Source organism: Pelophylax lessonae (assembly GCF_965119305.1).
Source record: "Pelophylax lessonae genome assembly, chromosome: 2".
In the NCBI taxonomy this organism is placed as follows: domain Eukaryota; kingdom Metazoa; phylum Chordata; class Amphibia; order Anura; family Ranidae; genus Pelophylax; species Pelophylax lessonae.
The window spans coordinates 195,984,344-196,011,487 of NC_138769.1; the positions used below are offsets into that span (position 1 = coordinate 195,984,344).

At 43.7% G+C, this 27,144-nt stretch overlaps 1 protein-coding gene across 2 annotated transcripts in view; it reads right to left on the reverse strand.

Moving 5' to 3' along the window:
* Positions 1-27,144, reverse strand: part of PNPLA4 (patatin like domain 4, phospholipase and triacylglycerol lipase) — a 153,302-nt gene that overhangs the window by 120,353 nt on the left and 5,805 nt on the right. For both annotated transcript variants that reach the window (XM_082247107.1, XM_082247106.1), the window contains exon 2: positions 16,586-16,771. In XM_082247107.1, the coding sequence (XP_082103233.1) occupies positions 16,586-16,765 (180 nt within the window). In that variant the 5' untranslated portion in view covers positions 16,766-16,771. The remainder of the gene's footprint in view (positions 1-16,585; positions 16,772-27,144) is intronic.

Here is a 27,144-nt window from a genome sequence, read left to right on the forward strand (position 1 = left end):
ACAGCGTTTTTAAAAGTACGATTTTGACTAAAATCCAATACTGTACACCTTGTAAGTATGAGAATAGCGGTTCGGTAAGGGGTGATGGATTAGTATTATAGGCGTATTTTTAGTTAAAAAAGGTATTTGAGGCCGGAACTCCGCTTTAAGCAGAGGAAGGCAGGTTATAAACTCTAAGTTTTGTACTGCCATCATTGTTTTCGCTGTGAGATCTTCTCAAGTTACCAGGACAGGAAGTGGGAAAAGGTTCCTATACTTCTAGATCTACTCAGCATTTTCACAAGTGTCTTTACTAGCCCCTTTTTTTAAATGAGACTTCTTTTTTGGGGCAAGACGTGCATACTCTTTTTTCTTTTTTTGGTCTTTTGATGTCTATGGAATAGTATACAGAGACAGTAATCCTGCATATAGTACACATTTTTTAAGACCATGGGTATTGCAAAACCAAAAAAAAAATACAAAAAAAGACTAAAAGACTCCAATGGATTTAAGTTTTTTTAGAAGGTGATGAGCTTTGTTTGCAATAAGGTGTTTTTTTCTTTCTATAGTGAAGTAGAACAGTACACAAGCTTTCATTGTCTGACTGCAAAATGGTTTACTAACCCAAGCCTAAGTATATAAATATCCGAAAAGGGAGGTTTTATAAGATAACAGCTAATGTATGTGTTCCTTCACAGACATAACCCATGAGCATCTAGAATGGTATGCTGTTCATTTAATAATTGAAAATGGTTTATTGATTGAAAAAAGCACATAGTGTACAGACAATGAAATACCACTTCAATACTACATTAGTGCTGAAAAAAATGTCCATAACTTGTCCATAACATAACTGGTATGAAAGCCAGCAAGGCCAGCCTGGGTTAAACCTTGGTTTTGTTCTTTTTGCACAGGATTTAACATTACTCTTTCCATAAAGGCAATTTTTGTTCTTTTTTTTTGGTGACGTACATCACTTGACTTGTTTTGCACTACCTAAAGTGATTTATAAATAGACTGAAACATTGTATCTGCACATAGATTTTTTTGTTCTTGTTTGAACGTACAAAGTAAACAGCTTGATTTTGTCTAAGCTTACTTGATGTTTACCTGTTAAAGGCCAAATGGCAGTGAGTACAAATGAAGATTTTGCAGTAAATCCTTACTTACAGGAGTGTCAAATTTGCAGCAAATATACTCAGTGATGCGGGTCTTTTATAGGACTCAATGATGAGTTACTAATAAAATGTGATTGTTACTGTGACAACTTGAAAAATCTATATGTCTGGTAAATGATGTCGATACAACAATGTACAAAAATTTATTTAACGGTCCTCAAAGTTGTCAGCACACCAATGAGGAATGCAGAAAATGATTATTTTATTGCATAATAGAAACTCCTTCACCAATACATGACTTGCACCTCTTGTGCCATCCCCACAACCTGTTTGTTTTATCACAGTTACATTATTAGATCCCTGCTCAGCAAATTATGTTAAGCCACAACAGCGTAAAAGTAGAGCCAAAGCACATTGTAATGCAACAGCAAAATATTTTATCTAGTAAAAGTATGCAGTATATATATATATATATATATTGGCAACAGCACATTGTGTTGCAGCATAATTGCACCTTGTATATCACATTACAAGTATATAAAGGGTAACTGTACATTAGTACAAATAAAATGTAAAGAATCAATGTGCTACCCATAAAAAAGTAAACCTAAAAATAAAGTGTATGTGTAATAGCAAATAAAGGAAAGAGCCGCCAATCTGTGTAGGGTCACAACATACCAATAGAAATTCTAATAATAATATAGACCGGCGCTGATTCTAATGTGTAAAACAATAAAACAATCTCTGAGCATATAATTAAAATGCATAACACGTTTATATATGAATTCATTGATAGCGATAAATAATAAAAGTCCATAAAAGGTTCCTGTGGATGTGCAATAGATAACTTGATCGTAATAAACAGTGGTAAATAGTAAAAATCCATTAAAAAGTTCCTGTGAATGTGCAGTAGAGGTATAATAAATATAATAGTGATCCAAAACGTGATCATCCACATAGTGCCATATGTGAGAAAATCCCAACACACAATCCACCGATAAGTGCAATGGCCGCTCACCTCAATGGTAAATAAATCAAGCAATCATCTAGGGTATAAGGTTCATCCGTATGGCTGGTAATGACTCAGATAACAATAGAGGTGTAGATGGATTTGCCAGATGACTCAAAACTCATCTGGCAAATCCATCTACACTTCTATTGTTATCGGAGTCATTACCAGCTATACGGATGAACCTTATAACCTAGATAAATGCTTGATTTACCATTGAGGTGAGCAGCCATTGCACTTATTGGTGGATTGTGTGTTGGGATTTTCTCACATATGGCACTTTGTGGATGATTTTATGATCACGTTTTATGTTCACTGTTATATCTCTACTGCACATTCACAGGAACTTTTCTATGGACTTTAACTATTTACCACAATCAAGTTATCTATTGCATATTCCACAGGAACCTTTTATGGACTTTTTATGTACTTTAGTACAGTTATCTGTAAATTGGGCAACAGGGTTTCTTCAAAAGAGGATGCAGGATTAGGCAGTTTTACTCTACTACTGGCAAAAGTGTGCTTACTCATTAAAGGATAACAAAGGGAAGAGCACATCATGGCAGTAGTGAAAAGCACACAAGTATGCGTTTGTACAATGACAGTAAGAGCTGAGGCATGCAAACTATGCAGTAACAAAGAGTGCATAAGAAAGCAAAAATTTGCAGCACTGCAAATTTTTGCTTTCTTATTGTTTTCACAAATTGTCATTTTTTGTTGCTGGCTGCTGTATATTAAAGGTTGGCGCAGTATATATTACAACCAAAACAGAGAGTGCATAGACAGGTGGTGGTGACATTGTGAATGAAGAGGGGCCATGTGGGAAAGGTGGTAAGAACAAAGAGAGAGAATGACAGACTGTAGGTCAAGGAACAGTAGTGGGAGGAATAGAAGGCATCTGCAATGGTAAGAGTGAAAAGGAATGGCATAAAGGAGCAGTGGCGGGAATATTTCAGGCATGGTCATAAGAAGGGGAGGGCAGGCACAGCAGAAAATAGGTGCAGTGGGGTACCGGCGTATTAGTGGTGAAAGGAGGTGTTAGTGAAAGCAATGGTGAGTGCCTTTTAGGCCCTGGATATCTCATTAAAGAGAACCTGTCACCCAAAAATCATCATGTGATGAAAAAAACTTTAATAGAAAAAAAAAAAATAATGTTACACCTAATGAGTACCCCCACATACAGTATACGTACATATGAATGCAAATGCATGCGTCGGGGGTGCCTATGCATGAAAACATTGATTGCGATGCACGTTAAGCCAGTCAGGCCAGACAGTCAGCCTGACATCAATAGTAGGTAGATTATAGGAGGGGATGATAAGGGACTATATCCAAAAATTTACGGAGGAAAACAATATTAGTAGTAATCAGCTTTACAAAGGGACGTTCTTGCCAGACCAATCTGTTAACACATAGGTGAGCTGTGATCTAGATAGGGGAAGGCCTGTGAATGTGGTGTATCTGGATTTTGCAAAGGCATTCAATACAGTTCCCCATAAATGTTTAATCTTCAAGCTAAGGTCTGCAGACATAGATCACAACTTTTCTTCTTGGATAGAAAAGTGGTTACAGGGGCGTGTCCAAAGGGTGGTGGAAAAAAATGTGTACTCAGACTGGTCTAGATTGCTATGCGGGGTACCCCAAGGTTCTGTCCTGGGACCAATTCTGTTTAATTTATTCGTAAATGATATAGAGGGTGTGGTTAATAGCTCAATCTCAGTTTTTGAGGACGACACAAAAATAGGCAGGGCAATAGCTTCACATCAGGATATAGAAATTTTACAAAATTACCTGATCAAAATAATGGAGTGGGCAACTACATGGCAAATGAGGTTTAATGTGGAGAACTGTAAGGTAATATACTTGGGGGCTAAAAACAAAGGCAAACTACTCACTAGGAGGGGAACCTCTGGGGAAATCAAGGATGGAGAAAGATCTGGGGGTCCTAGTGTAAGACAGACTGAGCAATAGCATGAAATGTCAAGCTGCAGTTGCCAAAGCCGGCAGAATATTAGCATGTATAAAAAGGGGATTTACTCCAGAGATAAAACTATAATCTTGCTACTTTACAAAACTCTGGTCCGGCCATATCTGGAGTATTTTGTCCAGTTCTAGTCACCAATCCTCAGAGGGGATGTGCTGGAGCTGGAGAGTCCAAAGAAGGGCAACAAAACTAATTAGGGGATTGGAGGACCTTAATTATGATGAGCGACTACAAGCGCTAAATTTATTTTCGCTGGAGAAGAAATGCCTTAACCACTTAAGCCCCGGAGGATTTGGCTGCTAAAGGACCAGGGTTTTTTTTGCGATTTTTTACTGCGTGACTTTAACGGACAATTGCGCGGTCGTGCGACGCTGTACCTAAACGAATTTGACGTCCTTTTTTTCCCACAAACAGAGCTTTCTTTTGGTGGTATTTGATCACCTGTGCGATTTTTTGATCACGCGCTATAAACAAAACAAGAGCGTAAATTTTGCAAAAATAACAATATTTTTCACATTTTTTTATATGAAATTCCCCAAAAAAAAAAGTAAAAATCAAAATTTTTTAACATTTTTCGGCCAATTTGTTTTATGCTACCTATGTTTGGTAAAAAAAAATCGCAAAAAGACCCTTGACTGACATTTTTGACACTTTTGGGGTTACCAGTGACATTACTGCAGTAATCAGTGCTATACATATGCACTGTTACTGCAAAAATGACACTGGCAGGGAAGGGGTTAACTTTATTGGACAGGGAGGGGTTAAGTGTGTCCTAGGGGCGTGCTTTCTACTGTGTAGGGACATTCCTATTGGTGTAAAAGCAAAGATCAACCGTTCTACATAGTAGAACGGTCAGATCTTTACTTTTACACAGGGAGAACTGACAGGCAGCTTGTTTACACAAGCTGCTCTGTCTTTCTCCCTTCACAGGAGCGATCGCAGTGTGACTGGCGGACATCGAGTCCGCCGGTCACACGCACTGACTTGCCTGTGAACGAGCCGCGGCGGGCGCGCGCCTCGGCGCCCGCCCGCGATAGGCTCGCAAGTCAGTGACAGGCGAGTGACGTACCGATACGTCACTCTGCCTGGCCGGGGCTGACCGCCGCAGTATATAGTCGTGCGGCGGTCGGCAACCGGTTAAAGGGGACATGATAGCAAATTACAAATACCTCAATGGTGATCCCAGCATAGGAAAAAAAAAAATATTCAGTCCCAGGGAGTGTAAAAGGACACGTGGCCACACAATGAGATTGGAGGAGAAGCAGTTTAACCTTAAGCTGCGTAGAAGCTTTTCACTGTCACGGCGGTAAGAATGTGGAACTCTCTTCCACAAATGGTGGTATCAGCTGGGAATATTGATACTTTTAAAAAGACTCTTGGACGTGCATCTCAAACAACATAATATACAGGGATATGGGAAATGATTATCGCCACTGACACACACATCTACACAGGTTGAACTAGATGGACTATTGTCTTTATTCAACCTTAACTAAGATGTAACTATGTTACACATCGCCACGCACGCCAGAGTGAGAGCATTGTTTCTAGTACCTCCTCTGTAACACTAAACTGATGACCTATAGGGGTTTTTTAAAGTGTTGCCTATGGAAAATATAGTATACTGTGGCCATTTCACGCAAATTGAAGGTTTCACATGTTGGGTGTCTATTTACTTGGTGCAACCTCAGCTTTTAGATTTTACCAAAAAAGTGAATAATGTATTATGTTTGTGTGCCCTAACATTAACTTTAGTGTATTTTTTACAGATTTTTGTGTGTCCTAGACTTTTGCGGTAATATTGTATGACATAAAAAATGAGAGTTACCATTATTTCAGTCTCTAGGGTGTTTGCTTTCAGAAAATATATTTGAAGGGTTTTATGTAATCTTTAGGGCTAAAATTATTTTTTAAGTATGTGTGCAAAAAAAAAAAAAAAAAAAAAAAGCCAAAATGGCGCTGGCAGCAAAAGGGTTAAATAAAATAACATGGAAATCAGAGTGTTGTATGTTAAAGCATTTCAAATCGTTCAGGTGTGCTTGGGGGCTAAAACTATTCTTGTATTCGTCGTGCAAAATTATTTCCCCACTATTTTGTATGTGATCTTTTGAAGGGAGAGCTCAGGAGAGAATGCTATTTAATACTCAGGGGTTCTCAACTGTGCAGGATGAGAGGTTCCAGGGTAGTCCAGATGGAGAGGAGTAAACAGATTTTCAGTATTCTCTCTTTCAGTTGTATTAGAGACCCAGAATTTTGGAGGTTCAAAGAGTTTTTGGGAGAGAAAAATGTCCAAATCCTAATTACAAAGACTTTGGTCCTGAATGGGTTAGCCCAGTGCAACCAGAAAAGGAAGAGGAGACAGTTGGCACCTGTCTGTGAAGGAGAGAGCAGGACACAGTGAGCAGGGTGGGTCATGCCTCGTACACACGCAATGATTATCGGCCGACCGATCGTCCGACTTTTGTCCAGAGTTGTGTTTTGTTGGTTGGAATGTGCCTAGACTGCACACAAATTTTCTCTGCCATCAAAAATCTACTTCAGAAGTGATGTCATGTGCTGGTTTACTTTCCGTGTGTTTTTTCTTCTCTGAGCATGCCCAGTCTTGCTCATCAGATTTTTGTCTGATGTTATGTTGACGGCCAACAAAAATTTTATAGACTGCACACCAGATTTTATTCGGCCGAAAAGTCGGAGTCGGTTGTCGAAAGCATCATACTAACAAGCCGAAAATCGGCCGATCGGACGTTGGCCGAAAATTCCCGGCCAATAATCGATGCGTGTGTACGAGGCATTAGGTTGGGACTGAGCCAATGTTGCTGAACTGTGAAAGCCTCCTCTTTAGCATCCATGAAGCAGACAAGAAACCAAACCCCAGCTGAGTACTGGTATAGTGGCGGTGAGACAATCTTTTGTTTTCCGTTGCGCCAGAATTCTAAACTATTTTGTGTTTGTTTGCTGAAGTAAAAATGATGTTTTGTTTTTCTGGATTGTTTGCAGGTTTAACAAAGGCTGTCACTTTTACAAGTGACTGGGGGTAATCATGTGCTCCCACATCACTATGAGCAGAGACTGTGAACCAGGCCTTCTCGTCCAAATCAGTGCCTGACCTCACAAATGCACTTTTGGAAGAATGGTCAAACATTTCCATAGACACATTCCTAAACAGCCTTCCCAGAAGAGTTGAAGCTGTTATAGCTGCAAAGGGTGGGCCAACACAATATTGAACCCTACGGACTAAGACTGGGATGACATTGAAGTTTATGTGCGTGTAAAGGCAGGTTTCCCAATACTTTTGACAATATAGCGTATATATATATATATATATATATATATATATATATATATACACACACATATATACACACACATACATACATACACACTGTAGTTCTTGTATTTAGGCTTCATACAATGACCATACATAAAGACAGCTCTCACAGATGGAAAAAACATATTAGTATAATCTTAAGAAATATACGCTTCCTTTCCTGAACATCTTCAATCATCTCCAGGGATTTTCCAACAAGTCTGAGAATCTCTGTAGACTTTGAAATGCTCATTTTTACTTGGTATGTAACCCACACATTATCATAACCTCTGCCTGAAACCTTTGCGCCACTTGCAAATATCAGGCCTTGCAACAAGAGGCAAGTCATTGAACAGCATACATCTATTCATCTCTGAAGATATTAACAGAAAATCAAACTTTCAACATTTGTAATTTCTTCTGACACCAATGCCTGCCTGGGGACAATCAATGTAACTGTTTGCACTCATTAAAGAGGGAGGCAATTGCAAAATTGCTTTAGAATTGCTACAATCTCCTATTTCATGGCTTATTTTCTGCCTGCAATGATATCCTTTTTCATGGCTACCCAGACAATTCAAATAACGATCTCAACAAACATCACATTTTAAATCAAAATTGTATGTATTGTTAGAAAGTTCCTTCTTGGGTGAAAGTTACCAGTAAAAGCAATCTGTAGAATTTTATTTTTAGTCATTTTTTTGTCAAACATGCTATTTTTGAAGGTCTTTTTTTCTTACATGAGTGACCAATACACAGTAAACGCAATGAAGCAGTTGCAATAGTATTTGGCTCGCCACACTTGTATTTTATAAGATAATAGTTTATTCTGGCAAAAGAATTAGTTACCGTTTTCACAAACCACTTTAGTACAAAAGAACGTTCTCTAGCAAGCACTTTATTGCATATGGTCATCTTGAGATAGGATCTGATTAAATAATGTCTAACTAAATTGAAATAAAATGTGATTACACTGAAAGAGAGCAGCTGTATGCAAATGATCTTATCAGACTGTGTTCATCTTTAAAAAAAAATACTTGTACATGTTTTAATTATAATTGTATATGGGAACAGTAGTATTTGCTCATTACATGTGCAGCCTTTGCTTCATGCTCTGCAGTGCTGTACAACAGTCATGCCATGCTATTCTTTTTCTGGGCTGGATTCACACTAGTGCAACGCCAGACATTGCATGTAATTTGCACCGCATTGCTGTGCAGATCACATGCGATGTCTGTGCGATGCAATTTCAACCATACAAATTGTATGGCTAAAATCGCATCACATTCGCACCACAGTGGTGCAAGACCCTTTTTTTTAATCCACACTGGAACCAGATCACATGGGTGTTCACACCGATTCCTGCACCATTTCACAGTTTGCACTGCGATCTGCGAACCGATCTGGGGGTGTCATTAACTTTACATTGAAACCCCCAGCGATTCGCAGATCTCAGTGTGCTTCAGGTGCGATGCGGGAAACGGAACTGAATCGCTGGGTTTCCTGCATTGCACCAGTGTGAACCGGGACTTACAGTCCGTCTACTCACTGAAAACAAAGAATTGTGGCTGATATATTATAACAGCCTTAAGGCCTCATTCACATGAATGCTTTGGCCATCTCTCCTTGATTCCTTTTCTCCTGGTGTTTTGGAAGACAAAAAAAGCTTGATGGTTGTAAACACATGTAATGCATTTAAGGGTTTCGAGCTGTAATGAACCGTACACACGTGCAGATTGTCGGCCGACCGATCGGCCGTCTTTTGTCCCCGGGCTGTCGTGTCCGCTGAAAAGTGCAAAAGACTGCACACAAATTTTGTCCGCCGACTACAGCCAACTGCAGAAGTGATGTCATGTGATGGTTAACTTTCCGTGTGTTTTTTCTTTTCTGAGCATGCCCAGTCTTACAAATCTGCTGTCTGTCGGCCGAATACTGTATTGACTGGCGAACAATCGGCCGCTCTGGTGTCGGCCAACAAAAATTTTAATGCTTGCACGACAGATTCTTTTCGGCCGAAAGTGCGCTGCCGGCTGTCGGAAGCATCATACTAACAAGCCTACAATCGGCCGATCGTTCGGCGGCCGAATCTTTTCGGCCGACAATCTGCACGTGTGTACGAGGCATTAGGCCTCATGTACACTGCAGCTGCTAAATTAACGTTTAGGAGCAGTTGAGCGTTTATTTTTCGTAGCACCTGAACTCTACGTTATCTTATGTGTACACCCAGTCGTTTATAGTAGTTTAGAGGCAGTTGTGGTTACTGGCATTTTTTTGAAAGCAGAAAAATCGCATTCAGGACTGTAGTTTACCAGCATTTCAAATGCCAAATGCTTGTAAACTCGTGTAAATGTGGTATCCCGTATTTATGCGCGTTTGCGTGTATAAGTGTTTTTAAAGGTGAAAACATTTCTGCTAATTTGAACTCTGGTCCTCTCACACAAATTTCCTAGTCTTCGGAGCCTCAGCAACCGCAATATCAGGGGCTTTTCCTCACACATGCTCATAAGGGGATCCCATTTAAAAAAAATTAAACAGTAAAGTTAGCCCATTTTTTTGTATAGTGATGTCACCCTGAGTAAATAGATACCTAACACGTTACGGTTTAAAATTGTGCACACCCACGAAATGGTGACAAACTACGGTCAATAAAAATCTCCATAGGCGATGCTTTAAAAATTTTTAACGGTTACCAGTTTAGAGTAACATAGTAACTCTTTTTTTTTTTTTTTTTTATTATTACTCTTGCTTTGGTGATCGCGGCAATACCTCACATGTGTGGTTTAAGCAGCGATTTCATTTGTGGGCGTGACTTCCGTATACATTTTCTTTTGTGCTCGAGCTACGGGGAGCTTACATTTTTTTTTCCTATTTATTTAATTTATTTTTTTTAATTTTAGCACAGGTTTTAAAAAAAAAAAAAAAAAACAAATCTGATCACTTTTATTGCGATCACAAGCAATGTACACATCCCTTGTGACAGCAATAGGCAGGTACTCTTTATGGAGGGATCGGGGGTCTAAAAGACCCCAGACCCCTCCATAGTTACATAGTTACATAGTTAATGAGGTTGAAAAAAGACATCCGTCCATCCAGTTCAACCTATGATGTGTGTGTGTGTGTTTGCTGTTAACCGTACATTGTATACCCCTGTATGTTGTGGTCTATAAGGTGCCCATCTAATAGTTTTTTGAAACTATCAATGCTTCCTGCTGATACGACTGCTTGTGGAAGAGAATTCCACATCCTTACCGCTCTTACAGTGAAGAACCCCTTACGCATTTTAAGGTTAAACCGCCTTTCCTCTAGTTTTAGTGAGTGGCCACGTGTCTTATTGTATTCCCTTCCTCTGAATAGTTTGTTCCTTATGCTAGGGTCGCCAGTACAGTATTTGTACATTGATATCATATCCCCCCTCAATCGTCTCTTCTCCAGAGAGAATAGGTTCAGTGCTTGTAGTCTTTCCTCATAGCTGATGTCCTCCATTCCCCTAATTATCTTTGTGGCCCTTCTCTGGACTTTCTCCAATTCCAGCACATCCTTCCTGAGGACCGGTGCCCAGAACTGGACAGCATACTCCAGATGTGGCCGGACCAGAGTCTTGTAGAATGGGAGAATAATCTCTTTATTTCTGGAGTGAATCCCCTTTTTTATACATCCCAGTATTCTGTTGGCTTTGCTTGCAGCGGCTTGGCATTGCATGCCACTGCCAAGCCTGTTGTCTACCAGTACCCCCAAGTCATTTTCCATCCTAGACTCACCCAGAGGTTCCCCCCCTAGTGAGTAGCTTGCTTTCTGGTTTCTGGCCCCCAAGTGCATTACTTTACATTTTTCAACATTAAACCTCATCTGCCATGTAGTTGCCCACCCCGTTATTTTGTTCAGGTCCGCTTGTAAGGTTTCCACATCCTGCATAGAAGATATTGGCATGCTTAGTTTAGTATCATCCGCAAATACTGAGATTGTACTAGATATCCCCAAATATCCTCCACTGCACTTGACTGTATTCATGCCAAAAACTGCATTTTTGAATACTATCACTTTTTAAATTCGGCGCCTTTAGCCGCTGAGTAACCCGGACGTGACATCATGGACACCACTTTCAGGTTACATCATCTCAGACCCGATTAAAGCCCAATCTGGCTTTGATTGGGACTCCAACCAGCCGGCGGATGTGCCGGCTAGTTGTTAGGGTCTCCCGGTGGGACGGGAGACATGGGCAGAGCCACGGAAGGTGGCAGGAGGGGGGGTGGGAACGTCCCCTCCACTCGCTGGGGTAACAATCGAGTGGCTCCTGAGCCACATCGGCCACTACCGCCTGAAAGTTGACTGCCGGCTCTAAAAAATGGTACCAGGATGATGCCTCTAGCTGCAGGCATCATACCGGTACAACCACTTCTTGCAGCCGATGTAGGACTACATCGGTTTGCGGGAAGTGGTTAAAAACGCTTCTAACCACAAATGCTCATAACTGCTGCTAAACTCACATAAACTCAGTATGTAAAAGCTGGAAAACTGACATTTTTCACCGTCAGTTTCCAGCATTCAGAAGAGGTTTTCAACTGTCCTGTGTACATGACCCCCAAGGCATTAATTTCATCGGCCAGAATAATAATTTATTCTGGCTATTGAAATAAATTAACGCTAAAGCGCTAAATGCACCTAGAATTAACGTGCATCCACACACATCATGTTTTTTTTTTTTTTGCCAAACGTTGCTGCTCCTGGACCGGCAATGTTTTTTGTTTTCCTGTCTCTAATCGCTCCTACCGCTAAACTCCTCTAAGTGCCTATGCATGCATTGACACATAGACCAACATGCAGAGGCAGTTGGAGGCAGAAAGAAAAAATGTCTGATGCCCGTAAGAGCAGCATTAAAAATGTCCTTTGTGTATGAGACCTTCAAGCTGAGTCATTGTAGCTCATATACTCATACTACCTCTAGTGGCTAATCAAAACATTTACTCAAATATAAAGATTAATGTGTAAGCACTTATCAGAACTGCAGCCCAAAATAAGATAAAAATGAATAACCCATTAAAGAAAAAAATAACAAAACCAGCTAGTGTTGCAATTTTCAGCTTCAATCCAGAGATTTCCCTTGCAATGCTTTTTTTCTGCCACTAGATGTCCTCAGTCTGATGCTCAGCATTATTCAACCCCTTCCCCTGAGCCCAGGTTGTCCTGGACCTGCCCCAACCTGTGAATGAAGAAGCAGCACAGTGATGAGCTCATCTCTCTGTCACTCTCCTTCCACTTCCTAGCAGGCTTCTTGTCAGCTAGTGAACTGATTGGCTCCTGGTGCTGCTTCCTTTTTTCACACTCCAGCCCTTTGGCACAAGGACTGCAAGAGTCTGATACCAGATCACAATCAGATACTTATACTGCTTGTGTTTAAAACACATATTTGAGATTGTATTAGGCCTTTTTCACACGGGCTTTCCGATCAGGTCTGCCTGTCAGTTTTTCAGGTGGACCTGATGAGATGCTCCATGCATCTCTATGGAGCAGCTGATGTCAGCGGAGACATGTCCGCTGACACCCGCTGCTATCCGATCTGATCATCTCCTTGAAATCCGGATGGATGGAAACCCTATTTTCCATCTGTCTAGAGGATTGGATTGTATGGGATCGGATGAAAAACAGACAGGCAGAGCAGGGATCTGATAGCTCGGTCTCTGCAAAGTAAGCGGAGATGGAGTTGTCATGCGCCTGCTCAGTGGGGATCGGTGGAGTCTGCCGGGCGCACCACTCATGTGAAAGGGCCTTTAAGGGTTACAGAGCTGTATTCATTTGTGTCATTTATATCAGCTTTAAAGTCATATTGTAACTACTGAAGTCCTTCATAATCCTGACCCATCTATTTCACCCCTTTTCTGGCAATGTGGTTTAGACATTGGCTCACACTTCCACATCTTCTGGCAGTGGAAGTTGATACAACCCTTCTGGGCTAATGTTATGGCTCTAATTCAGTATTAGAAAAATTCTCCTGCACTCAAGTATAACATAGGCCAGAGGGAAGAGAGATACTTCAAACTTGAGTGGACAAAGCTTGTGGTCTTGCTGCCCCTTCAGGATCAAGGGTATCCAAAACCAACTAGGAAACAACGACAAAAAAAGAAAAAGGGCGCACCGACCTAATGCATTACCACTAAAGATTTATTAAAAATATGAAAAAGTATACATTATACTAACAAAGCAGGTGTGTATAAACACACATCAACATAATACACATATAGTCTCCAAGGTAGCCAAGGGACCGCACTGTGCTGAATGGTATGCAGTGTGCCGCGTGAGGCTGCTATGTCTCGGCTGACGCGTTTCAGGGGCGAGCCCCCTTCCTCAGAGCCAAAAAGGTTGCTGCTGACAGTAAAACTGCGGCAAAATCATTTTGCAACGTTTTGTGTTTTTCCCACGGCCAGTGGCAGCCAGTTCGTTGGGGGCGCAGGGGCGCCACCCCCCTATCCATGCGTCCGGCCCCCTAATCTACATGCAGGGGTGCCAGACGCATGGAGTTCAATGGGGCTTTTTTTTTTTGGCATCACCGGATTAGAGCCAGAGGTATGCTAGGGCGATGCAAAGGGTGGACCCGGGGGGCAGAGCAGTGCGCCCCGAGCCCACCCATTGTGTGACAATAGCAAATGGAAATTCGCTATTGTCACACGGATCCTCCTCCTGGCCAATCAGGGAGCGTGTCCGATACGCGCTTCCTGATTGGCCACAAGGCAAACCCCATGCCATTGGCCGAGGAGGAGACGGCAGGAGCGGGAGAACTCGTGGAGACGCACCGCCAGGGGACTGAAGAGAAGCCGATGCCGGGACTGCTCCAGGGCTCCAGGTAAGTGTACTGGTCTGTATGCTGGTCACTGCATTGAAAGGGGGCATGTACGTTGGTCACTGCATTGAAAGGGGGCATGTACGCTGGTCACTGTTTTGAAGGGGGCACGCTGGTCACTGTTTTGAATGGGGCACGCTGGTCACTGTTTTGAAGGGGGCACACTGAATACTGTGCATTAAAAGGGGGCACGCTGGTCACTGTGCATTGAAAGGGGGGTCACTGTGCATTGAAAGGGGGCACGCTGGTCCCTCTGCATTGAAAGGGGGCACGCTGGTCTCTCTGCATTGAAAGGGGGCACGCTGATCTCTCTGCATTGAAAGGGGCACACTATACCTTAATTACTGAAGGCCCCTTTCACACTTTTGCGACCTCAAAGTCACGCAATTTTTTACAGCGTTTTTTGCCGCAAAGCAATGCCTATTACATTTTTCTGTTTGCGCCCCCCCCCAAAAAATTTTGAGCACCAGCCGCCACTGGCCAGTGGTCAAAGTAGGCTGAGTTTACATGAAGCTGGTGCATTTTTGGTTCAATATACTTCCATGGAGAAGCTACAGAAAAGCATGTAATGCATTTTCGCTGCAATTTTGCTGTGATGTTTGTTTTTTTAAATCCACTTAACAACAAATTGGCCAAAAAAAATTAAAAAATGAAAAATGCGTCAAAAAGCACTGCAGAAACAGATCAAAAGCAAGCTGCATGGTTGTGAACCAAGCCTTAAACCTCTTTAACACAGAATCTGACTTTGTCAGTGTGACTTCAGGTGTGACTTAGCTGACATCTGTGCAATTTATTTTTTCAAAAGGTAGGTGCTAGTGAGAGAGTATAGTTTTTGGCTCTGTCTGCCTATCAGAGGAGCAACAGGCAAATCTATATGGCTTTCTGCCTACCAGAGAGCAAGACCTGTGAGTTAGGTCTGCTTAGTGTGCTCAGTGTGTGATTCATTGGGTCTAGATAGTATTTCACACTGGTCCAATAGGGAGTTATGTTGAACACTGGAAGGAAATCTGACCAATGGATGCACGGGCTTTCATAGAGTCCCGGTGATTGGCAGAGACTGACTGTCTCGGTGCATTGTGGGATACTGCATAAAAGCCAGGAGCACATGTGCTGCGGGGTCTTTGGCTGGAGATCAGAGTCCCGGAGGGAGGGTGGTGGCTGCCTCCTCCTCTGTAGCAGTGGCACGTGGCATCAGGGGGTCGTCCTGAGGGCCAGAGGAACAGAGCTGAACCCAGAGGTCCCGGAGCTGGCGTAGTATCGTGAGTACAGGGGATTGTGTCAAGGGGCCTGACCTGGGGGGGGGGCACCCCAAAAGTAGAATAGTCAGTAGAAGGGTGTCAGCAGTCCAGAAAGGGGATACTAAGGAGAGTTTCCTGAAGAGAAATGTAGTTCACCAAGTCTTCTGGCAAGTGACTTAAACACAAATCTACCCAAGTGACAAGGTGGATCAGCAGCCTGGCTGCATCATCAGATAGGAGTCCTCGCAACTTGTGAATAGTTATTTTGGAGAATCCCACTATTCCCTTCTCCCATCCCTATTTAAAATAAAACACCAAAAAACAACTATATACCCCTGGACTGATCATTGACTGAGCCAAGTATTAAAGTGTTAAATTGTGAATGATGGTGTTGCTAATGGTAACCCAGGGGGACCCAAAAGTGTGTTATCCAGCAGTCCTCAAGGGGGCAGTCCAACAATTGCAATACATGCTTAGGCTGGCCAACTGCGTTAAAGCAATTGATGCAATTTGGACCTGTCAAACAGGGACTTATTGTCAAAGCTTAATTGAACAAGCCGGAGTTAGAAGCTGATTGGTAACTATGCACAGCTGCATCAGATTCTGTGTACACCAGTTTTAGTAAATCTCCCCCACTGCTGAAATGGCCAAAATTAAAGCTTTGGGTGGCCCTGTTGGCACCACCCCACCTCCCTACCCCAGTCAATTCTTTGTTAAAAGAGCTAGTTTGAAAATTCTTGTCCAAACAGCCCTTGCATCCAGGCAGATGTAAGCACAATTCAGGTATTCAGCATTCATACAATAGCAGGCATTTGATATTCCTCTATCCATGCTGCTTAATGTGAATTGGGAAAATTACAGATTTCTCGAATGAAATTCAAAGTGTGTATGGCTTTCTTGAGGCTAAAAAGGAGGGCTAGGAGTAAGGGAGATTATAATAAAAACATAACTGCAATGTGAAAGCTATACAAAATTTGCTTTAGGTGAATTCTGCAATATTATCTCAAAATATACGCTTACTGCAAAAACATTACATGTTTGTTTAAAAGGATAATCGTTAGAATTCATACGAATCTCTTAAGAATGCATTCAAATCTGTTTCAACGTTTAGCAAATACCTTGATCTTGTGCGGTGCGGTTAGTAGAACTGCAGCAACCAGGGATCCTGCAGAAGCTCCAGCGAAAAACCTGACAGTATTCAACATTTTCTGACCATGTTTTAAAAGTGCAGATGCTGCCCCCAAGTGGTATATCCCAAGAAATCCACAGGCCGCAAAAGACAGATTTAAATGGTTCATCGTGTCCTATGAAATTACATTAAAACAACACAGTCACCGAGTGTAGTACATTTAATAACTGCGTATCAGCAGGCTGGATGAGGTGGATCAGGATTTGCCCTGGGTCACTCCGAACCGCTCACTTGCAAATTGCTTTTTGAGAAAGCTTGCTTAACCCTCTTTAGGACAAGTATAGTATTTAGCAGCGTCTTTGAAGCCTTAATAGCAAAAAAGTAATTAGCAAAGAAAAGCTTTAGAACTGCACATCATAGGAAAGATTTGAATGTCCTCCTGAGTGTGCAGCTTACCGAAATATTACAGATATTGATCAGAGATGAATAGGGGTAAGCAGAAAGGGGACCCTTTCATGTAAAACACAAGAAAGTCTAAATAGTTTTTGCTTTTTTTCAGTCTCATAAACTATAACTTTTGTAATTAATCGTCATCTGATCCTGCTAAGCAACAGCAGGAACCTCTGAGGTCAGTTTCCATCTACAGTGCCCAAGGAGAGCCAAAGGCTCACCACACACGTTCCAGTCTGATTGTATAATCTCCCTTAGGGCCTGTTCTGGCCTGTGCGTTTTCAGCATGCTAAAAAGCACCTGCTCAGTGCTTCTCGTGTGCATGAAAAATAATTCCCTTTAAATGATGTGATACTGTTTACATTCATGCACTGAGTTTTTAGGCCGTGTGCTTCGCTTTCATAAAAATGCACCTTCCATTATAGCCAATGGTAGTGCACCAAAAACACATTAAAAGCGCAACATGTGTTTTTATTAGTGTGTTTTTTCGAGTCACAAGTTAATTTTTCCCAGATGACTAAAGCCCCGTACACACGTACCGATCGTCGGCCGAACGATCGGCCGTCTTTTGTCCAGGGCTGTCGTGTCTGTTGAAAACTGCAAAAGACTGCACACAAATTTTGTCGGCCAACAACAGCCGACTGCAGAAGTGATGTCATGTGATGGTTAACTTTCCTTGTCTTTTTTCTTTTCTGAGCATGCCCAGTCTTGCTAATCGGCTGTCTGTCGGCCGAAATCTGTACTGACTGACGAACAATCGGCTGTTCTGGTGTTGGCCAACAAAAATTTTAATGCCTGCACGACAGATTCTGTTCGGCCGAAAATGCACTGTCGGCTGTCGGAAGCATCATACTAACAAGCCTACGATCGTCGAATATTTACGGCCGACAATCGGTACGTGTGTACGGGGCTTAAGGAAGCAAAACACATGCAAAAACGCATATAAAAAGGCCCCATCCTTGACAGTTCAATAGACATGGATGAGCAAGTTTGGGTTGGAGGAACCCGACTGGCCTGCACAGAGTCCTAATTGCAACCTGATAGAACACCTTTGGGATGAATTAGAGCAGAGACTGAGCCAGGACTGTGAGGCCAACATCAGTGCCTGACCTCACAAATGCTCTTCTGGAAGAAGTCAAACATTTCAATAGAAACACTCCTAAACCTTGTGGACAGCCTTCCCAGAAGAGCTGAAGTTGTTATAGCTGCAAGGGGTGGGCCAACCCAATATCGAGCCCTATGGACTAAAGCCCCATACACACGCAACGATTATCGGGTGACCGATCGTCAGTCTTTTGTCCAGAGTGGTGTTTTGTTGGTTTGAATGTGCCTAGACTGCACACGAATTTTCTCGCCCAACAAAATTCTACTTCAGAAGTGATGTCATGTGTTGGTTTGCTTTCTTTGTGTTCTTTCTTCACTGAGCATGCCCAGACTTGCTCATCAGATTTTTCCCTGTCGAAATCTGTACTGACTGCACGAAAATTGGCCGTTGTGTTGACGGCCAAAAAAAATTTTATAGTCTGCACACCAGATTTTTTTCGGCCAAAAAGTCGGAGTTGGTTGTCGGAAGCATCATACTAACAAGCCGAAAATCGGCAGATCGATTTTCGACGCGTGTGTACGGGGCTTAAGACTGGGATGTCATTAAAGTTCATGTGCGTGTAAAGGCAGGCGTCCCAATACTTTGACAATAGAGTGTATATAAACATGTATGTAGTGCAAGATTTTCATATTCTATAGATTTGGTAGATCTAAATGGATTGCAGAGATTGTACAGTCAGATCATAACATATATAGTGAGCCTAAAAGTAGAAGATTTAGTTGCAAATACTGACTTCAAATTGGAAATTAAAGTTTGCCCCCAACCTTCTTGGTCAGTGAGGCCATCTATCAAAATGATGGGTTAACCTGGAGTCAGAATTTTCAATAATAATCTTCTCCGGGTCTTTGGGTTTCTAAGGAACTTTGGAGGATATCTGACATTATGGGGGGCTCTGAAGGTGCCTGTTATTGTCTTCCAGAAGCCCCGGTTTTATCCTATTACTGAGTTGGTGGTGAGGCTTGCTGTATCCTAATCACTTTGCCTCTGGCATAAGTTTTAATATTTGGCACACATTTTAAACCTGCATTTTTTTGCTGGAGAATAACTTAAGACCCCAAACAATTATAGGGGGCTCAGCTTTCGCCAACCCTGTATAATTGATCAGGCTGGTCTACAACAATGAGCTTGTTTTAACCCCTTGAGTTCTAAAGGCATTTATAAATGGCCTGTATATTTTAGAATAGATTCATTTAGACAATGCCACAAAGTTCAAAAACAGTTACAGTTTTGTGTGTCATTTACAGCCACATCTGATGCGCCGCTTCCCAAAATTTACGGGTTTGGAAACACTCCCTCATAATGTCATTTGTTACAAATCCATACCTCCCAACTTTTTGAGCTGAGAATGAGGGACACCTATTAGCAAAAGTATGGAGGCATAGGGCACACCCCCTGCCATGCCCCCTTAAAGGAGAATTATACAAACATAATGATTAGTTAAACCCACAAGTGCTTTATTTTACCACTACTATTCCTTTATACTGGCTTTTGAAATTTACAATGAGGAAGGACAGAGGGACTTTGTTCCAAATCAGGCACAGTCCCTTGAAATCAGGAACAGTTGGGAGCTATGCAAATCTGGACTACATGTCCCATCATTCTTTGCACTGCCCAGCATTTATAAAATTTGCCCAATGTGGGGATGCTGCCCTTGCCAACTAGTACAGGCAGCCTGGACTACACACTCAAAACACACCTCTCCACCCCCAAGGTAAGCAATTGACAGTTGATCCAGAGGCAGCGCCTTGGAAGTCTTTGTCAAACACTATCCTTAGAGGGGAAGCGGAGGAGTGTCTTATGTATTGTCCTCTCGAGCTGCCTGTGCTCAGACAGCATCCGCAAATTGGTCTATAGTCAGATCACTGGAACACGCACAAATGGGTAGCTTCATGGGGCCCTGCAAGGTAAATCAGCCACCTCAAAGTGATTGTAAAATCAAATTTTTTCCCCTATAAAAATAACAAACATGTTATACTTATCTGCTATGTTTTAATGGATTTGCACAGAGCAGCGCAGATTCTCCTCTTCGTGGGTCCTTCTTCTGAGATCCTGGCCCCTCCTTCCTGTTCAGTGCCCCCACAGCAAGCAGCTTGCTATGGGGGTGTTCTGCCGAAAACTCCAAACACTTCACTTCCGTTGACTCTACACCAGGAATAATTGGAGATTTCGACCACTTGGTGTTTTCACATAACATCGTCAGCCTATACAGTCCAGAACATGCTATAAAAAGTTGACATTGTTAGTCCGCCTGATAGGTGTCACTGCCTTGGAGGCAGCCATGTTGTTGGTTACTAGCAGCTGGACTAAAAATGTCCACTCATTATAGCAGCTATGTCCAAACTAGTGATCGACCGATATTGGTTTTTCATTGCCGATACCGATATTTTGGCCATTGCATATCGGTATCGGCCGATATTTTCGTACATTTACATTTTTTTATTTTTAGCACTTCACAGGTACTTTTGTGGAGGTATCTGGGGGTCTAAAAGACCCCGAAACCCCTCCTCTGCACTTAAAAGCATTCAAAATGCCAAGTTTGGCTGGTTTGAATGCGGTCATTTTTTTTAATCTGCCGCAGAGTACCCGGAAGTGATGTCATGACATCCCTGTCAGTGAGCTGAATGCAGCTTTAATCGGGTCTTCCGGCTGGTTGCCCGAGTCTCCCTGGTGTAGAGTCACCGGAAGTGACGTGATTGGAGTTCTCGAAAAGTTGGAGTTAACAGGGGCACCCGAGCCAAGTCACAGCTCCCTGCTACCACTCAGACACTGAATCCTGATCTGGCCCGCCCCTTCTCTCTCCTGATTGGCTATCTGACTTTGACTGAATGGTGCCACTGCTGTGTCTCCGCAAATTAGGAGGGAGAATCTTAGATGGCTGAGACACTCGTGGACATCGCTGGACAGAGGGACCTCAGGTAAATATTAGGGGGGCTGGGGGGGCTGCTGCACACAGAAGGCTTTTTATCTTAAAGCATAGAATGCATTAAAAAAAAAAAAACTTGTGACTTTACAACCCCTTTAAAACAGGAAACCTGGGCCATCGCTAAGCGGTACAGCAGAATCAAGATGAAAGGTCAATTCTGCTACATCAAGAAGCTATGTCCATTGCAAATCTTCACCTCAGCAGCAGAAATTACAAAAGAAAAAAAAAAAAGAAAAAATTTGGGAGGTACTTCCAGCTGCCTGCTCTTCATACCTATGGAGAAAAGAAAAGGTATTGGCACACAAAAGGGCTGTGTGATTACTCCTAGGATGTGAAAAATATACAAAGGTCCATAAAAGTCCATAGGTTCCTACTGCATAAGGCACTTCTCTTTTTCCTTATGCTCTTCATACCTGCAGCAGTTTGCTCCCCTTCCCTCTCTTTAAAGCCGAATGCCTGTCAAGCAACTATATAAACAGTAGAAATACATACATTTAAAATACTGTATTTTAACCAATAAAGGATTTCTATTTCTGAAATTTCGATCTTGTATTTCAGTCACCCCTGCCAGATTTTGCATGGCTGGATCTAGAACACTGGCCAAAACACACCCTTAGCCTATTTAACCAATAAAGCAGCACCACAGTTAGGTATTACTCTGCTTTATCCTCCTATCAGCATGCCCACCAGTCAGTACGTATATAAAGCAGCAGAGCCTGATTGGCCTAAATATTATTGTACGAAGGGTTACAGGAAGCTAGTATGAAGACAAATTCAGTACTTACACTAGCTGCATGTAAAATTACAGAAAAATATGTACAATTCGAAATAATTAATGTGATCTGCTACAAAGGATAGGTCCTCCTCAACCCTTAATACCCAGAAGGGACATGATTGACCCAAAACAGCATAACTGTTGAAGATCCTTTATATGTGGTCACACATCTCAGCTCTGATCCATTACCATTTTTACAAAGGAACAAGTTAGTGTGGCCCAGGCTACACAGCTAAGGTTGCCACCATGTTGGATAAAAAATACTGGCCTTACAGTTTATTTCCTATTAGAGCAGTAGTAAGCCTCAAAAAAATAAAAAAATATCCCCAAAATGTAGGCCCCTGGAGGATAATAGCACAATGTCCTAGTATACATTGCATACTAGCACATTATGAAAGACCTACCTTAGAACAAAACCCTCCAGCAGTGACTCTCCAATGTTTCCATCTTCACCCGGTCTTCCTTCTGGGTTCTTAGGCTTCAGCTGTTTGACTGGCTTAGCCGCTATAACGGCCTATGCAGGGAGTCTTGGCCACGGCATGGCTCTACCAATGGACAGCACACCATCCATTGAGAGCGCAGTGTTCATGTGCTGGTGACATCACCGGCTGCGACTATAGTACCTATCCCCTAAACAGTGCATGTAAACCATAAAGACTTAGCCTCGGTTCACACTAGGGCGACCTGTGAGGCGACCTGGTCGCCTCACAGGTCGCCGCAGGTCGCCTCCCATAGGGAAGCTGCGGACCCGTTCTAATAGGAGCGACACAAGTCGCTCCGACCTAGAAAAAGGGTCCGGAGATTCTTTGGGGCGACCAGGAGGCGACCGCCATAGACTTCAATGTTATGAAGTCCGTGGCGGCCACTCCGAGGTCGCGGTGCGCTGCTCGCACCGCGATCTCGGAGGTCGTCCCTGGAAGTAGCGTCGCGGTAGTGTGAACCGGCGCTTAGTTTACAACCATTATAATGGCTTTGAAATGTAACAATATATCTCTTTTTACCAGCCTAAAAAGTAAATTACTGGGCAGGAGGCATATATTATTTATAAATAAAGTTAGTAAGGGGTCTCATATTACAGAAAATAAATCAAATCAAATCTGATGTGAACCCTCACTCACACAAGCTCAGAGAGCCATATACCATGAAGAATGAGCCGTATTTCTGCACCCAGGAGTGACAGGTGTTTGCATACAGCCACCTGTACAGATCAATGACAGGCTGTGGATGGACATTGGTAATCACACATCATAGCCTTTACTTGCATGCAGGGATGGATGAGCATTCATCCCTGTATGCAAGTAAATGCTTGGATGTGCAGTTACCAGCGCACAGCTGCAGCCATGGTGTGTGTGTGTGTGTGTTGATGTGAAAGGGGCAGAAGACACAGCATTGGGGGGTATAGGACACTACAGATGGGGGGGGGGGGGGGTTGATGTGAAGGGCGCAGAGGACACTGCATCGGGAGGGGTACAGAAAACTACTGTGGGGGGAGGGGGCAGAGGACATTGCTTTGGGGGGCAGGGGACACTACAGTGGGGGGAGGGGGTTATGTGAAAGGGGCAGAAGACACAGCAATGGGGGGTATAGGGCACTACAGTGGAAGGGGGGGCATTGCTATGGGGGGGAGAGGGGACACTACAGTTGGGGGGGTTATGTGAAAGGGGCAGTTGGGGGGTATTGGGCACTACAGTGGAGGAGGAGGGGGGGGGGGGAGGTAATTGACTTGCATGCAAGAATGAATGAGCATCCAGCGGAGCACATCATCATACCCTCCCGACTGTCCCTGATTTGGAACAAAGTCTTTGCTCTACATTTGTCCCTCATTTTAATTTGATCTATAAAGATGTATATAAAATGCACTACAGGCGGTCCCCGGGTTACAAACATCCAACTTACAAATGACTCCTGCTTACAAACGGTGGTAACCCTTCCCTATCCTATCCAAAAAATGTAAAATATATTTATTTATATATATATATATATATATATATATATATATATATATATATATATATATATATATATATTTGTAGCACTACTCCCTTGGGAGCTGCTGGTTACGGGTTCCCCTGGGTTACAATTAGCAACAGCATGATAGTTCAACATTTTGCCAAGTGTTTTAGCTCAGTCAGGAAACAGTCCAGTAGCTTTGGTTTTTGTGGTTTAGGAGAAGAGAATGAGTGGGATACTCCAACTTGTATAACTATGCACAATTAGCTGAGACGTCAGAATAATCCTGATTAACGCTGAGGAATGCTGAGTAGCACTGTATAACGCCAGGCCGCTGCTTCACCTTGTCATAAAAAGTGAAATAGAACTGAGTGAACTTGCTGAGGTAAACTGTACTGTACTGCAGAACAATCTTCAGGGCCCTTCCTGACACACCCTTTGTTCCTATTCTTCAGGGTCAACTACCCGGCACCCCCTTTACTGTCAAACTTCCTGTATGAGCTAGCTCCTTGGTCCCCCTGACTTCTCTGGAGTGGTCCCCTCTCCTAGGCAGACCCTGTGGTGAATCCCCGAGTACTCACGAAACTGTTTTTCCTGAGAGACTCTGCCACCAGATCCACTGTCAGCACTCTGGATCCTCTGCAGCTCAGCTCCACACCCGGTTCACTAGGCCGACTGCCTGAACCACTTTCCTCACACCTGCAGGAGGAGAGCCCAGCCGTCTGCCTCCTCCTGGGACTCTGCTTCCCACCAAAGACGCCCTGTCACATGTCCCCTCCGTATTTATGGTCAATCCCAGGATGCAGTGCAGGAATGCCTTCCCACTGGGACTGCCATGAAACACGATGTGCCACTGACTGGGTTTCCTCCACTGTCAAGCTCCCTCATTGCATACAGTGGGGACACTCCCTCAGACCAGTAGCGGAACTATCAGAGTCGCAGCGGTCGCGCTTGCGACCGGGCCCTGGAGTTCCGCCACTGTGGGGGGGCCCGCCGGCCTCCGCTCTTCTATCGTGGGGGGCCCGCCGGCACCTGCCAGTTCTGGATGTGCGAGTGAGTGCCTCCCTCCCTCCTCAGAATCAGTCTCAGTCATATAGTTGTGCCGCACGGGGGGGGGGGGGAATGCTGTGGCCGTTTGTCAGGAGGAGGCTGAGCTGAGCTCTTACTGTGATGAATGAGAGAGCCAGCCAGCCAATCCATGTAGAGAGCAGGGAGCAGAGAGGCGGAGTTTCACAGGCACTGGAGAGTCAGCCGTCCAGAAGGGGGTGGATCTCTCCTCCACATGTGATTCACAACATGCATCCCTGATCCCTGGACTGTGGAGGCACTTTTCGTGACCAGTGAATGAGGGGAATCGACTGAAGGACATGTAAGTGTCAGTGACAAATTGCTAACCTCCACCACTGATCTCAACCACCACCATTGCTGCCTCTTACTGATCCCACACTACAGATTTCATCCCTATCCCCCCCCCCATCACTTCTACAACAGAGATCCTTGGTGTGGGGAGGGGGGGGGATGGGTGGAGATGGGATCAGTAAGAGGCAGAGGTGGGGGAGGTTGGCACCACCACTAATCCCACCCCTCCTTAACCACTGATTCCCCCCCCCTCACCACCATCACTGATCCCCCCTCTCACCACCATCACTGGTCCCCCCCTCCCCCATCACTGATCCCCCCCCCTCACCACCATCACCAATCCCCCCCTCACCACCATCACTGACCCCCCCCTCCCCATCGCCGCCACTGATACCACCCCCCTCCCCACCATCGCCGCCACTGATATCACCCCCCCACCATTGCCGCCACTGATCCCCCCCTCACCACCATCACTGATCCCACCATCACTGATCCCCCCCCTCCCCACCATCACTGATCCCACCATCACTGATCCCCCCCCTCCCCACCATCACTGATCCCCCCCCCTCCCCACCATCACTGATCCCCTCAGCACCATCACTGATCCCCTCACCACCATCACTGATCCCCCCTCTCACCACCATCACTGATCCCCCCCTCACCACCATCACCGATTTCCCCCCCTCACCACCATCACTGATCCCCCTCCCCCCTCACCACCATCACAGATCCCCCCCATCCCCCTCTCACCACCATCACTGATCCCCCTCTCACCACCATCACTGATCCCCCCCTCCCCATCGCTGCCACTGATCTCACCCCCCCCTCCCCACCATTGCCACCATTGATCCCACCATCGCCGCCACTATTACTGGTCCGATTCCTCAGGTCATATTTTACCAATCCTGAGGTGGAAAATCAAACATAACATAACATTAACCACTTAAGGACCGCCCACCGCAGTTTTACTGTGGCAGGCAGCCCCTCCTGCGCAAACCAACGTAATACTACGTCAGTCACTCGCCTGGTGCTAGGGGCGAGCGGGGATGCCAATTCACGGGGGCCTGCAGCCGTGATTGCCGCTGACCACCCGTGATAGGTCCCCGCTGAGAGAGAAGGACGTCGGATGTTGTAAACACATCTGACCGTTCTTCTCCCTGAAATGATCACAGCGCGCCTGTGATCCTTCTATATAGAATCACAGGTCTCTATGATCATTTCACAAGCCCCTCCCCCACAGATAGAAACACTCCCCTAGGCTTACATTTAACCCCTTGATCACCCCTCGGTTATCCCCCTCCCTGCCAGTGTCATTATTACAGTAACAGTGCATATTTTCAGCACTGATTACTGTAGTAATGACACTGGTCCCCCCAAAAAGTGTCAAAAATGTCAGTCAGGGGTCCGATCTGTCCGCCGCAATGTCGCAGTCGCGCTAAAAAGTGCAGATCGCCGCCATTACTAGTAAAAAAAAAAAATTACATAAATCTTTCCCCTAGTTTGTAGATGCAATAACTTTTGCACAAACCAATTAAAATACACTTATTGCCATTTTTTTTTTCAAACAAAAATATGTAGCAGAATAGAAATTGGCATAAAATGATGAAAAATTAGATTTTTATAGCAGGGGGATGTTATATAGCAGAATGTGAAAATAAAAAGTGTAAAAATCATGCTTTTTTGGGGGGGCCCTTCATGATTTCTTGCACCTGGGCCCTGAAAGTTCTAGTTACGCCTCTGCCTCAGACCCAGTGAATCCCACCTGGAAACATGTGACAGGCAAACTAATAGATCACCTCCTCTGATAAGCAGCAGGAGCAATATATGCTTTTACATAGCACCTACCTAACTAGGAGGGTGCTACATATTTATAAAAAAATTTTGACTGGAGCTACACTAAAAAAATTTACCTTTTTCCGACTTACATACAAATTCAACCTAAGAACAAACCTACAGAACCAATCTTGTTTATAACTAGGGATGCAC